Source organism: Rhamphochromis longiceps, linkage group LG11, assembly GCF_057381845.1.
Source record: "Rhamphochromis longiceps isolate RC_006_pf linkage group LG11, R_longiceps_female_GT1.1, whole genome shotgun sequence".
In the NCBI taxonomy this organism is placed as follows: Eukaryota; Metazoa; Chordata; class Actinopteri; order Cichliformes; family Cichlidae; genus Rhamphochromis; species Rhamphochromis longiceps.
This window is the reverse complement of record NC_140567.1, coordinates 26075873-26088456: the sequence shown is the minus strand read 5'-3', so window position 1 is coordinate 26088456 and position 12584 is coordinate 26075873. Positions and strand designations below refer to the sequence as shown.

The 12584-nt window shown below is 45.6% G+C and overlaps 1 protein-coding gene across 2 annotated transcripts in view; it reads right to left on the bottom strand.

Annotated features, from left to right (window-relative positions):
• The window catches only part of pou2f2b (POU class 2 homeobox 2b), a 76550-nt gene that overhangs the window by 49296 nt on the left and 14670 nt on the right, over positions 1-12584 (bottom strand). Inside the window, exon 1 of one of the 2 annotated variants that reach the window (XM_085423341.1) lies at positions 195-1759. The exons of the other annotated variant lie outside the window; for it this stretch is intronic. Coding sequence (XP_085279467.1) covers positions 195-294 — 100 coding nt within the window. The 5' untranslated portion in view covers positions 295-1759. Of the gene's footprint in view, positions 1-194; positions 1760-12584 lie in introns of those variants that run through there. 2 annotated transcript variants of the gene reach the window in all.

Below are 12584 nucleotides of genomic sequence, written 5' to 3'. Positions count from 1 at the left end.
TAAGGAGGACTGTGTTCAAGCCTTCAGAAGGAGCTCGAGGTGTGTGTGTGTGTGTGCGTGTGCAAGTGGGTGTGTGCGCCGCCAGCTCTGCCCGCTGCAAGTGCATCGGCACCGAGCGAGGCAGGCGGGGCGGGTCTCCGCGGCTTGGCCGACATGGAGGAGGTGTAGCAGGGAGAAGAGAAAAAATGTCTTACCGGAGTTGGAGCGGAGAGCCAGAGGGGATTTGAGACGCCAGGCGTTGAGGTCAGGGGTAGCTCTCTGAAACACGAACGGCACCGGCAAAGGAACAAACATGATCTTCCTCCGGCTTCTTGTTTTGATGCAAATAATCTGTCAGATGTACTGTAACAAGCTCTGTCGTCCTCTGAAGCTCCTGCACTTTCGTCCGTTTCTCTGGCAGACAGCTTTTGGACAATATTTGGTATGGAGAGCTCAGAACATTCGCCGTTAGGTGTGTACACATGTAGCCCCAGCTGCGCACTTTATTTACATCTGTAGACTGGTGCTCGGCTTTTGTTTTGGTGTAAATGTGCATAGAACATAGTATTTATATTTAGATATTTATATATATTTATGTAGGATGGTCCCTTGAGTGAAGCAGTTATCTTACAGTCCAGACCAACACACAGACGGACAGAACGGAGATCAGAGCTCACTTCTACAGGCTACAGGAAAAGTTGTGTTACAATTGCAGGCCTATTGTAAGTAAGCTTTGATAATAATAATAAAAACACACAAGTCTGCGTGTCACCTGTCTGTCGTCGATGCACCTGCGTCTCTCTGTTACCTTTGCTCCGCTATATCGTTTTCCTTGAGTAAACATAGAGGCCCGGGAGCTTATTTTATCCCCTCACACTCCTCTCTCGCTCCTCACCAGTTAACGTTTCCTGTAGGTGTGAGGAGGCATGAGAACAGTCGCTAGCCTATTCCTGTAGCATCACCGGCCGGGCTTGGCTTTGGTATTCGCTTTGCAGTTTAAAACAGCACAACAAGGACGCATAACAACGCGCTCGACAGTGAAAAAACAAGGCCAGCAGAGTTAGAAAGTCTTATTTGGATTTCTGCACTATTTGGTTTGGTCTATACTGTATTTGGTCTCTAGCTGCACGCGCTCCTTCTCTTCTTCCCTTTGCATGAAGGCTACATGTAAGACATTCATCCGCGTGGGCAAAAAGCGGCGGCTCGCGCGTTTTTTTCCTTCTTCTTTAAATTAAAACAGCTTCATTAAAGGCTTCCAAATAAACAAGTGGGACAAAAAAAGGCTGAACGGACACAAACACACACGCGCACACACACATATACACACAAACACAACGCGCGCGCGCGCTTGGCCCTGACGCTCCTCCTCCCTCGCTCTCTGTCACAAGGCAGTAATTAAAACGCAATCAATCGATAGATAAACAAATAAATAAATACAGCGGGTAAATAAATAACAAAAAAAATCAGACTAAAAACCGAAAAAAAACCCAAACGGAAATAAGAAAGCGTATCTACTGAAATCCGAATTATGGTGTCGCGTTTTATCGGAACACTTGCCTATCTCCGTCCATCCGTCTGTGTGTCTGTTTTTGTCTGTCTGTTTGTCCCCGATATTATTTGGGAACCCCAACAGCTCATTCGACCCGGCTCCCTCCAGGATTGTAGCGATCTGCCACTAGGCTGGCCGCAACATTGAGGCGAGAGAGGACCCGCTACTACTCACACATCACCACCACCCCACCCCCGCACCTCCCTCCATCCCTCAATCCCTCCCTCCTGCCTCCCACCCACCCACCCACCACCGCCACCCCCACCAACCACCCCATCTCCCTCGTTTTCACTACCGCTGCAAAAGGTATCCTGTATTGATTTCTGGATTTTTTCCCCCCTCTTAATAATACCGGCTATAATGATGCCAATGGTGATCAGTGCATTACTGCTGGCCTCCTTGGGTAGGGATGAAGAGAATCCATGGATGCCTATAGGTGCTTAGTGCTAATACCTGCCAGGATACCCAGCATGCACGCAATTAAGTCATCTCATCACTGCTGCGTTTAATAAGCCCTCCCGAGCGGAGTAGGGTCTATCATTATTCAGATAGACAGAAAGACAAGAGCGACCACTGCTGTTCCAGGCATGAGAAAATATCAAGCAGACTGAAAACACAGTGCAGGCTATAAACTCAGTGAGATAGGAGCAGCATGTGCATGCATAAGTGCTTGCATTTGAGTTTGCAGGCAGGATACAAATGACAACAACAAGAGCAACAATAAAAATAAAGAACAAGAGAGCCCAGGTGTCAGGGGACGAGCTCCTCCATTACAAAGGTGATCACCAGAAGCCCTTCTTCCACGCATGCCGGCCTCCCTTCTGCCCTCTCCCACTCCCGGGCTCCCGACATGTTACATGCTGTCAATTACAGGCCAACATCAGTCAACGCCGCACGCTTACACGCCAGATTATTGTCGATATGGATTTTTAAATAGAAAAATCTATACGTTAAACATTGCAGTCAATACGGGCAAATCGATAGGAATGAGCGAGCTCTTGCTCCTGTTGGGCCTGAGAGCCTCATCCCGCAGGACTGTTTATGCCTGCTCACTTAATGCTGTGGGCGATTAGGCCCGTTTTAATGGAAACTGCACGTGCAATAAATTACTTTCCCATCATCACCAGACTTGTCATTTACTCAGTCATCAGCAGACAGCCATATTGCCAAGAAATGTGAGCCGCACACTAAAACTGGCATATTCCTAATTATGAAAAATGTGTCATCCTCTGTAGTAGACAACCTGGTTTTATTGTCCTTCTCCCTCTGCTTCACATATGACAGATGACATCCGCAGATCCACTGAGGGAGAGGAGGAGAGGGAAGAGAGAGAAGAACGGGAGACACGGGGAGTAAGGAAAGGAGGAAGGGGAGAAGTAGAAAAGTGGAAAACTGAGAAAGAGGAGTAAGGTGGCAGGGTAATAAGAGGGAAGGAGGAGATGGGAGGTGAGGCAGCAAGAAGAGAGAGGAGGAAAGAAGGAGGGAAGGGCGAAGTGACTAGTTGTCCTTCAAAGACCCCCTTCTCTCCACAAAGGGAGCCATGCGCGCCCCCTTTCCCTCCTCCCCGCACTCCTTCCAGACAAAAGCAATTATTTCTTGTAGAATGTAGTGTGGTTGTGCGCGTCTGTGGAAGAGAGGGATGGAGGGAGGGTGTGTGAGATTGAAGGAGGGGAAAATAAGATGGTGTTGGAGGGGTGAGGTGGATGAGGGGGTGAGGAGGGAGGAGGAGGGGTGCTAACACATACAGCATCCATCCATTTGTCCTCCATGCGCTCTTCTTACCAAACTCTTCTTTTTCTTCCTCCTGACGCGGCCACAAAGACACAGAAAACTATCATTGAGGCAGTCACACATAAAAACACACCACCGTCAAAACACCTGCGTGGATTTCAGGTATTCAGATGAGCCGATCTCCTTATTCTGCAGCAGACGCTGAAACTTTAAAGGAAAGAAACAAACTCTCATGTCCTCTCACTGACCGTCTTTCACACAAATTCAGGCATGTGCAGAATTTCGATTTTTCCCTCTATTAAAGTTATTTTCCCTCATCATGTCTGCACAGGTGCAAACTGTTTGACAGGTAAAATAAGCACAGAATACAGAGGCTTCGCTACCTGGCCATGTGTCTGGGACTGACCACCTGAATTCTGCAAACCGCCCCCTCCGTGTGTTTCTTGCTTGGTGCCTATAGGGCCCCCGCAGCGAGGTGGGCTCTACAGTTTCAGTCCCCAAGGGATGTGGTGAGACCCACAACCCCAAAGAGAGAGAAACAGATAGGGAGAGCGAGCTCCCCTGAGGGGCTGCTCCAGCCAATAACCCCTGCTGGACCGCTTTCATTGAAGGCCCATGGTCCTGATTGTCCACCTCCCTCCCTATCAAGCCTCCCAATCCATACAGAGATATATAGCTGGTTCCATTGTTTTCTGGGCTGTATCTTTGCCCTGCTGTATTGAAAAATGCTCTTCCAAAATTGTCTCTCTCGCTCTCTCTTGCTTTGCTTCTATTTTTTTCAGGGACAAATAACAAATACTGTAATGGATGTAATACTGGAAAGCAGGAACTAAAAATAAAGTTTAGAGATTGAGATTTAACTGCCGAATGATTCTTTTTAATAACCAAAAAAAGTATAAATGTGTATCTTTTGTAATTTGTGTGCTTCACATCTTCCAGAAAGTTTTTCTTCCCTTTAAATTACAAAATAAATGAGACTTCTGCTTGCAGTGTCCTGCACTGGATTTGCAGGTTTTTCTGCATTACATAATGTCTGCGCTGTACTTTTAGAATTTATTACATTTGCTAAAAATCATATACATATATGAACTCGTTATGATGCCACAATATTGATATATGTCGTCAAATAAATTTATAAGCTACTGCTAATGGAGAAAACACACTGTTAATAGGTAAACACAATTCTCCGTTCATCACAGCTACTCCCCACAATTATTTAATGAGTGAAATATTTAAAAACAACTCCTGAATCACTCTTTTCAAAACTTATTACATATTATTGGATTCAGTTAGACAACATCTCCAATAAAAAGACAAAATATCAAACTAAGAGATCAAATGAAGAAAATAAAAAATATACTATTTGAAGTTCTTTTTGCTTTCAGCGTTTTTTCTTTAACACAAATCAGTTTGTTTGCAGCTGATACTCTGGCTTATGTAGTTTTCCCCACCTACAGTAGTCACAAGCAGATTTATTCATAGAAAGCAATTTGTTCAATTTCTCTCCACAAAATGTTTTCTGTGTCATGTGCTGTAGGTCAGGATGTGGCATGAAAAATGTGTCCAATCAGAAAAAGCCAAAGTATCCTTAGGCTACACATTAGTCACAACACGGACCATTCATTAGTCATATTGTTTATTGCACTCTTGGTAATTGCCTGTTCTTCATTTTGAATGATTGATTTGACTGGCTAGAAACAGAGTTTGAATATTGAACATGATTTTTTTTAGTTTTTATTATAAATGATGAAGCAGAAGAAAAGTTCTAACCACAAAAAAACCTCCAAACCCTTTTCCTCGGTGAAACGGTTCATACTGATCAGGCGGGATGTGTGTGTGTTTGTCCTCACGCGCCGCTCCGCGTGTGTGACCCCGGCTCATCTGAGGGTGTTTGCGGCCATGTCACGGTCGTAGTTAAATGGTGATGTCATGTTGACAAACGAGCTGGTCGAATTAAATTCTCACTCATCAATAACTGCGTCGGTTGGGAATCAATAGGAGGCCAACGGTGGCGTTACTGGCTCTGTCAGCGGCCTAACAAGGCCCTATTAGAATGGACAACGCTCTCTCTCTCTCTCACTGTCGCCTTGTCCCGGCTCATCCGGGCAGCGCGAGGCGTCAACACACTCCTCTCATATCCTCTCCGTGCACACACACATCAATAACAGATGGCAAAATGTAATATTCACATAATGCCATGCTCTGACATGATGTATAGATTTGTCAAGATAATATGGATATGATGCATGGGCTTTTATGAGGTTTGTTTTCTTGGTGTCTTTGTCAGTGCGTGTGTTGGCGAGTGGGTGGGCAGGTACTGTTTGTGGATCTTGGTAAGTGCCAGTGTGTGGGAAGGCAAGATGTGGTGCAGGCTTTGGATCCTAACTGTAGAGTTCACATCCAACCAAGATTCAATCAATCCAAGAAGATACACACATACAGGTGTGGAAGAAGAAGAAGTAGTGAGCTGTGTGTGTGCACAAGTCAAAGTCACACACACGAAAAAAATTCCCAAATGAGAATGGTAAAACTTCACACGCACGCTCACGTACACAGATACACGTATGTTGAAGCAGAAAATACATACAGCCTCACACAAACGATGACTGTACACCACAATCTCCAGCCCTCCGCCTTCCGTTCTCGCTTTCCTCGAGCGAACAAGCAGCTGATCCAGCTAAAGCCTGTGTTCTTTCTGTATTCCTTGTCTTTTTTATTAGTTTTTATTAACTTTGCCTCCCTCTCTCTGTCAGCACTCTCAATAATCAATGCTGATATATTGCCAATATCCAGCTCGGTCCCTCATGCCATCTTTCACAGAGGCTCAGTTATTGGTGGAGATTGGCCCAATAATAATGATATTTATAATAGATATTTATTATCTGGGTTTGTGGCAGGGCTGTGGAAGCCCCCTGCTGAAAACTTACATGCACACAGGCACATAAACGTATACACACACACACGCGTGCGCGCACACACACACACAGCCTCGCTGGGGCTCTTTAATTTACACTGGTAATATCAGCCGATTATGCCCCACACAGATAGTGTAGGGTTATCGGCAGAGTTAACACACAGTGGCTGCAATGTATTCACTCCACATTATAGAGTCCACTGCACCTGCATGTGTGTATGAGCGTGTGTGGAGAGCTGAAGGTCCATCTTTGGCAGCCTACCGGCACTGAGCGGTGTTTAGAAGCCAAGGGAGGGTTGATGGGATGGGTCAAGATTCAAGCAGTGCTTGGTCAGGGGAGGGGATACAGGAGAGAGGGGACTGGACAATCTGGCCTCTCGCCCGCTCCACCCCTCCTTCTTCTCCACACACAGACACACACACACACAATCCAACCCCCCAGGCCTCATCTACACCCCCTCCATCTCCCTGCATCCCTCCAGTAGCCAGGGCCCCAGACGGTAATCCACCCCAGTGCTCCTCATCCTTTCATGTATTGATTTCCTCTCCTGCGCCACGGTTACATGTCGCACCCACGTCATTGGGTCTCGGCTGCTTCTGCTCCCACCCCCTCCCCTATCTGCCTCACCCATTACCCCACCCTTACACTTACCCTCTCCACCCCCCACCATCTTCAACAACAACTAAAGGGCTGGGTTGCGGGATGGGGAGGTTAGAGAAGGGAGGAAAAAAGAAAAAAAAAAAGGAGGGAGAGTGGACTAAAGGGAGGAAAAAGAGGGCAGATAAAGCACTGCAGTATTTCAGTAAAGCAACCAGCATTTTACAGGGATAGAAACAAACAGGAGAGGATGGAGAGAGAAATAACAGGAAAAAAAATCTGCCCCTGGGGGCTGCAGAGGATATTGTGGAAATTATCAGAGTGCGACACACGCTCGAAGTCCACAGTGAGAGATTTATTTCGAATTTGTCTTTGACAGTGAAATTCATCACTGAGTAGGCCTGTATCTGCTCTAATTTTATAGACGCATTTGGATGAACACGAGGAGCCAGAGTCCCAATTTGTGAGAGATAAATCTGAAATTCATTAGCGGAGCTGCGACGACCGCTTGATCAATCAGTTAGTCAGTGGGCAGAAAATTAATTGGCACCAATTTAGATAATCGATTAATAATTTTATCAGTCTCCGAGAAAAAAAATGAAACAATCCCATCCTCAGTTTTATTTCCTTATGAGCTGAGTAGCTTTGAGTTTGAGACTTTCTGCCACGTTTCACTGTTTACCAAGAAGAAATATTTAAAGTCCTATCAATTCAAAAACTCCATCAGGTATAAAGTTGGAGCTGTTGTCTTTTCCCACAAACCTCTGGTATGAGTTTGCATTTTTCAGGCCCCGTGTGATTAGTGTGTGCAGAAAAGTCGTGTGTGTATGTGCGTGTGTGTCATCCCCCAGTGAACGGATGAAGTATGTATGAGACTGCAGGCTGGGAGTACGACGGGTCAAGGTTATGTTTTGAGTGTGTGTTGGACGAAGTGGTGTCGGTCCGTCTGGCTGATTGTGTGAGAGGTGTGTGTGCAAGGACAGCGTCAGCGCTTGTGTGTGCGTGTGTGAGTGCAACACCTTATGCGAGAATCTGCCCTGATCATATATGTGTATGTGTGCTGAGAGGGACACATTGTGTGTGTTTGATGTGGTTTTGTGTGCTGAGTCTGCAGGTTCCTACTTCTCATCTAAAAGAGAAGTCAGTAGCGGTGACCATCAGGCGCTTTGAGTCTTATTGTCCACGGGCGCCTCCGCGTGTGTTTATACATGCGTAATCTAAAACAAGGAAAGCCACATATTAATGTATCCGAATATTTTTAAAATAGCCTCTGTGTGTGTGTGTGTGTGTGTGTGTGTGTGTGTGTGTGTGTGTGTGTGTGTGTGTGTGTGTGAGAGAGAGAGAGAGAGAGAGAGAGAGAGAGAGAGAGAGAGAGAGAGAGAGAGAGAGAGAGAGGGAGAGACCATGTGTGCTGTCAGGCCATCCCTATCCCTATCATCAGGGCAAACATAGGCCCCATAATTACAAAGCAAACAGCGGTTCAGCCCAGGGTATGCATTTTAAACACTTTATCTCCCATTGTTTAGCCAGCACTCACTCCTCTCAACCCTGAAATCTGTTATTTTACATTTTCTGCAGATGCAAACTGCAGACAGAAAATGTAAACACAGAATGGTTAATCAAAACTGTCACTGCCGCCTTTACCATCATAACAACGCAGCTATTAAAGCGCACTCTTTAAAACATCCTGCGTTTAATGCCACTGCGGAGCGGCATTACATCATCTTGACAACAGTCGTGATATTGAAGTTTTTCTCCCACTGTTGCTGACAATAGTTTGCTTGCCTTTTGAAAGCACTTATCTTAAGTGGATCAACGCAGAGTAAATTGTAATTGCAACGCAGTAATGCTACATATGGTCCATATATTGTGTGCTGTGCAAGGCACTCAACTGCACGCTGAGACAGAAAAGCAGCAAATGACTTTAGAAAAGGTTAGCACAATTTGGTCAAGTACAGAGGCTATAAAAAGAAAATGCTATCAACTGAATGTCTGAATTTGAGCTTCAACACTTAAGCCAAGAAAAGGTCAAACACACACACGCGCGCGCAGACACACACAAATATACAAACACATACATGTTATCGAGCATGCGCCGGAAGAATTCATCGTTTACTTCACATCGAGCCCTCGCACACGCACACACATTCAAGCGTGCGTGTGAGCGCAGATACACGCACGCACACAGAGACTCGGATACAGCCAATTAGGTCCACCACCTTCAGAGAAACACCAGTGGGCATGTAAGATTCGGAGTCCAGCGGGCCTCTAAAACCTAACACAGTCATAAGCCAGAAATAACACACACACGTCTCCAGTAGGCTCTGCAGACCGTGTGAAATAGCAAGGCAAAGACAAAACACTCCATTCCATCTCTGACATTTCCAATATCTGTCTATCCCTCATAAACCTTTGTTCACCCATAAAGTGACTCATTCTTCACAGATGAACAAGTTCCATCCAGGCGGCTACCAGGCTGGCAGTCGTTACTGCCAGTCGTTCCTGACGCTTGTTATAATTACAGAATTATTGATTCCCTTTACATTTCATAGATTTTTGGCAGGAGGTGCTAAAGATAAATTGATTTAAAATCCCCATTACGCTGTGTAGAAATGCTTTAATGCTTTAAAAATAGTTTGATTGCAGAGCTATCCGTGTTTTCTTGCGCCTTTTGTTTCTACACTGCATGTATACACCCGTATTGTGTGTGTACGTGTGTGTTTTATTTAACTCGATTTCCCCTTAAAGCTCATAACTCTGGTTTCGCCTCCTCACCTCCTGCTCTTTGTCTCTCACTCTGTTAATTCACTACACTGTCACCGGTCAGTGTATTTACCTAACACCAGTCTCTCCCCCTTTCCCTCTTCCCTCTCTCCTCTACCTTCCTTCTTGTCTCAATCCTTTCCTCCATCTCTGCCCCTGCGAACGGTGAGACTGTGTGAGTAAGCGTGCAGGAGATTTAGAGCGGGGATCAATAAGAAATTTAAAAATCAATGCACTTAGCGCCAGGAAATCAATGGGCCTAATCGGGATGCCAATCGGCCCAGTCAAAACAATTAAGAGGGAAGAAAAATGTTTAACAACCTCCTCTTGCTTACATAGACACAGGGGGGGAGCAAGGGAGAGAGTGACAGAGGCCTAAAGAGGAATATCAGGGAGACACAGAGGGATGAGATGAAGTGATATATGGGAAGGAAAGGCTCAGGAGAGAGCGCTCAAAGCTTAGACTCAAGGAAAGAGGGATTGGAGGGAGAGGCGGAGAAAGACGGGGAGTGAGCGACACAAATGGTGATAAAGAACCAGTTGGGAGTCATGAAGGACAACAGAGGAGAAAAGGGAAAGTTGACGGATGTGGATGGCGGGGCAGAATTGGATTTTTTTTCTTTTAATCCACTCTTTTTTTGTTTAAATATTCCATAGAAAAGAGAGCTGAGGTTTACAAATAAGGTCACAGTTTGTGATCAGAAACACAAAAAGTAATACCCTCCCTCTGGAAGTGGTACTATTTGCTTCATCAAAGGCTCCAAAACCGAGCCGCTCCCTGTGATCAGACACAGAACAGCGCAGCACTCATCCTCACCAAGACAGCCAATCAAGCAACAGCTGGAGTCACGAACAGCCAACACTTCCAAATCAAGTGACATCAAAAGAGAGGACATTGCGCTCCCGGTCGAAGCGTCCAATCGCACTGAATGTTTGTCAGCGCGGGCGCCCAATGAGGGAGCTGCTGCTGAGTGCGGGAAACAGCAGAACAGCTTGGCGGTTTGTGGTAGGGGGGCTAATTTGGGGTCAATCAATAGATCTCCCCTCTCTCTATCTTCTGCCTACTCACCACGCTAAAATCAATGGGAAAGCCAACAGTTCCCCGCCCCAGTGTGGATTAGTGAACACACACAACTAATCAGCGAGTCACTGAAACTGACATCTCAGCTATTAACCTATTGATACAGGAGACACATGTTGAACGCGTACACACACACATACCACCACATATTCCAGCAGAAACATCTGTGCTGCTGTAATGATGAAGGATATGCCTCATGATGCTCACACCCAAAGAGCTTTTGAAAGTTTCTACAGAGGCGAAAATGTTTTATATGATATAAAACACAAATTAAAACATCAATATTCATAAAACTTCATGGCTTTTCTTTGCGTTTTTCAACATACGCCTGCCCCAGAGGCTCAGCAGCAGCAGCAGCAAGCAGAGGCGCTAACTATCGCTGAGCACCAACATCCTCAGATCCAGCCGCAACCAAGAGACATTTAAATGTTTTCAGGGCTCTCAGTCCACTAGTCCAACATCCCCTCGCATCAAATCACGCGCCTCTGTGGGATCCCTGGCTTTGAGGGTCAAAGTGGGAGCTCGAGAAGACTCTGTGCGGATGCCAGCTTCACTCTAATTCAGGTGTCAGCCAGCACCGGCCTCTATTAAGGACAGAGGAGCAGTGCGTGTTAGCGAGGGGAAGTGTGCATTTTTTGCCTGTAATGTGGGGGCACTCTGCCAGTTTGGACTGGTGCATACATTTGACGTATAAAAAAACTTTTTTTTAAATAATTGGTTGTCAAAATGCAAGCGCATCTGAAAATTGAGAATTTGATAGGTGATTAGAGAAACATTTCACGCCAAAGCCGATAAGCAATTTAAAACACACCTGTCGGGCATCCCATTAAAGACAATAAATTGTGCAACTTTAAAGAAAGCATCACTGAGGTTTTTTTTTTATTTGTGTGTGTGTGCGTGTGTGTTGAAACACCTCGCTGAGTCTCCTCAGGAAGATAAAATAATATGTACCTGGCTCTTAAGAGGAGCACTACACAAGGATCATTTTTCAAAAATAACAGCCTGACTAGCTTTCATCCCTTACTTTTGAAAGCCCTCTTGTTTTCTGAGATTGCCTCTCCTTCCTCTGTTACTCCTCCCCTCCCTCACCATCCCCTCCCCTCTCTGTCATGTTTTAGTTTTCATATGTTGGTTTTGTTCTTCCTCATTTTCCCCTTGTGTAAAAAATGAAAGGCTGAAAATAGGATGAGCGAGGACTGGGAAGGCGGGAGGGGGGGGGGGCAAGAGAGAATGAAAGGCAGGAGGCAAAAGCAACGACTGCACATCGGTGAAATCGCTGTCTGCAGTGCCGAGGCTGTTCTCTTCTCTGCACTGACAGTTACAATACAGTCCCAAGCCCCATCCATATACATCATACTCTGAAAACCAAATGTTCTCCATAGACAATGCAAAATGGTCCCTTCGCCCAGTGTTGAAAGGCTGTATACCAATGTGATGGACCCACAGCATGACAAGAGGAACAGCATTGATCAGCCACAGGCAGCTGCATAAAAACAGCCTTTAAATCGCATTCAGACGTACCAGTGATTTGAAAAGATAAATCCAGCTCATGCATGTTTTTTTGAATTAGTTATCAACCATGCACATTGTAGTGTGACCGGCGCGGGGAAAGCAAGGATAACTGTCTTTCTCCTCCTATCTATTTCTTCTTGCTTCTTGACATCCTTTCAGCAATCCGTTTTCACACGTTAAACGCACAAAGAGAATGGAAGTGAGAGGCGTATGAAGTGGACTGGATTTCCTTCTTGTTGTTGTTGTTTTTTTTTCCTCTCTTTCCCTCTTTCTTCTCTTCACAGACTTTATTTCCATGGTGGACCCATAGTGATCAGCAGGCAGTCATGGCTTAGCCGACATGATTGTGTGTTTAGGCCTAATCCAAACCTCTTCCTCCACGCCGGGGTGGTTGTGATGGAGATGGAGGGCGAGTAACTTATTGAGAGAGAGAGAGAGAGAGAGAGAGACATAGAGA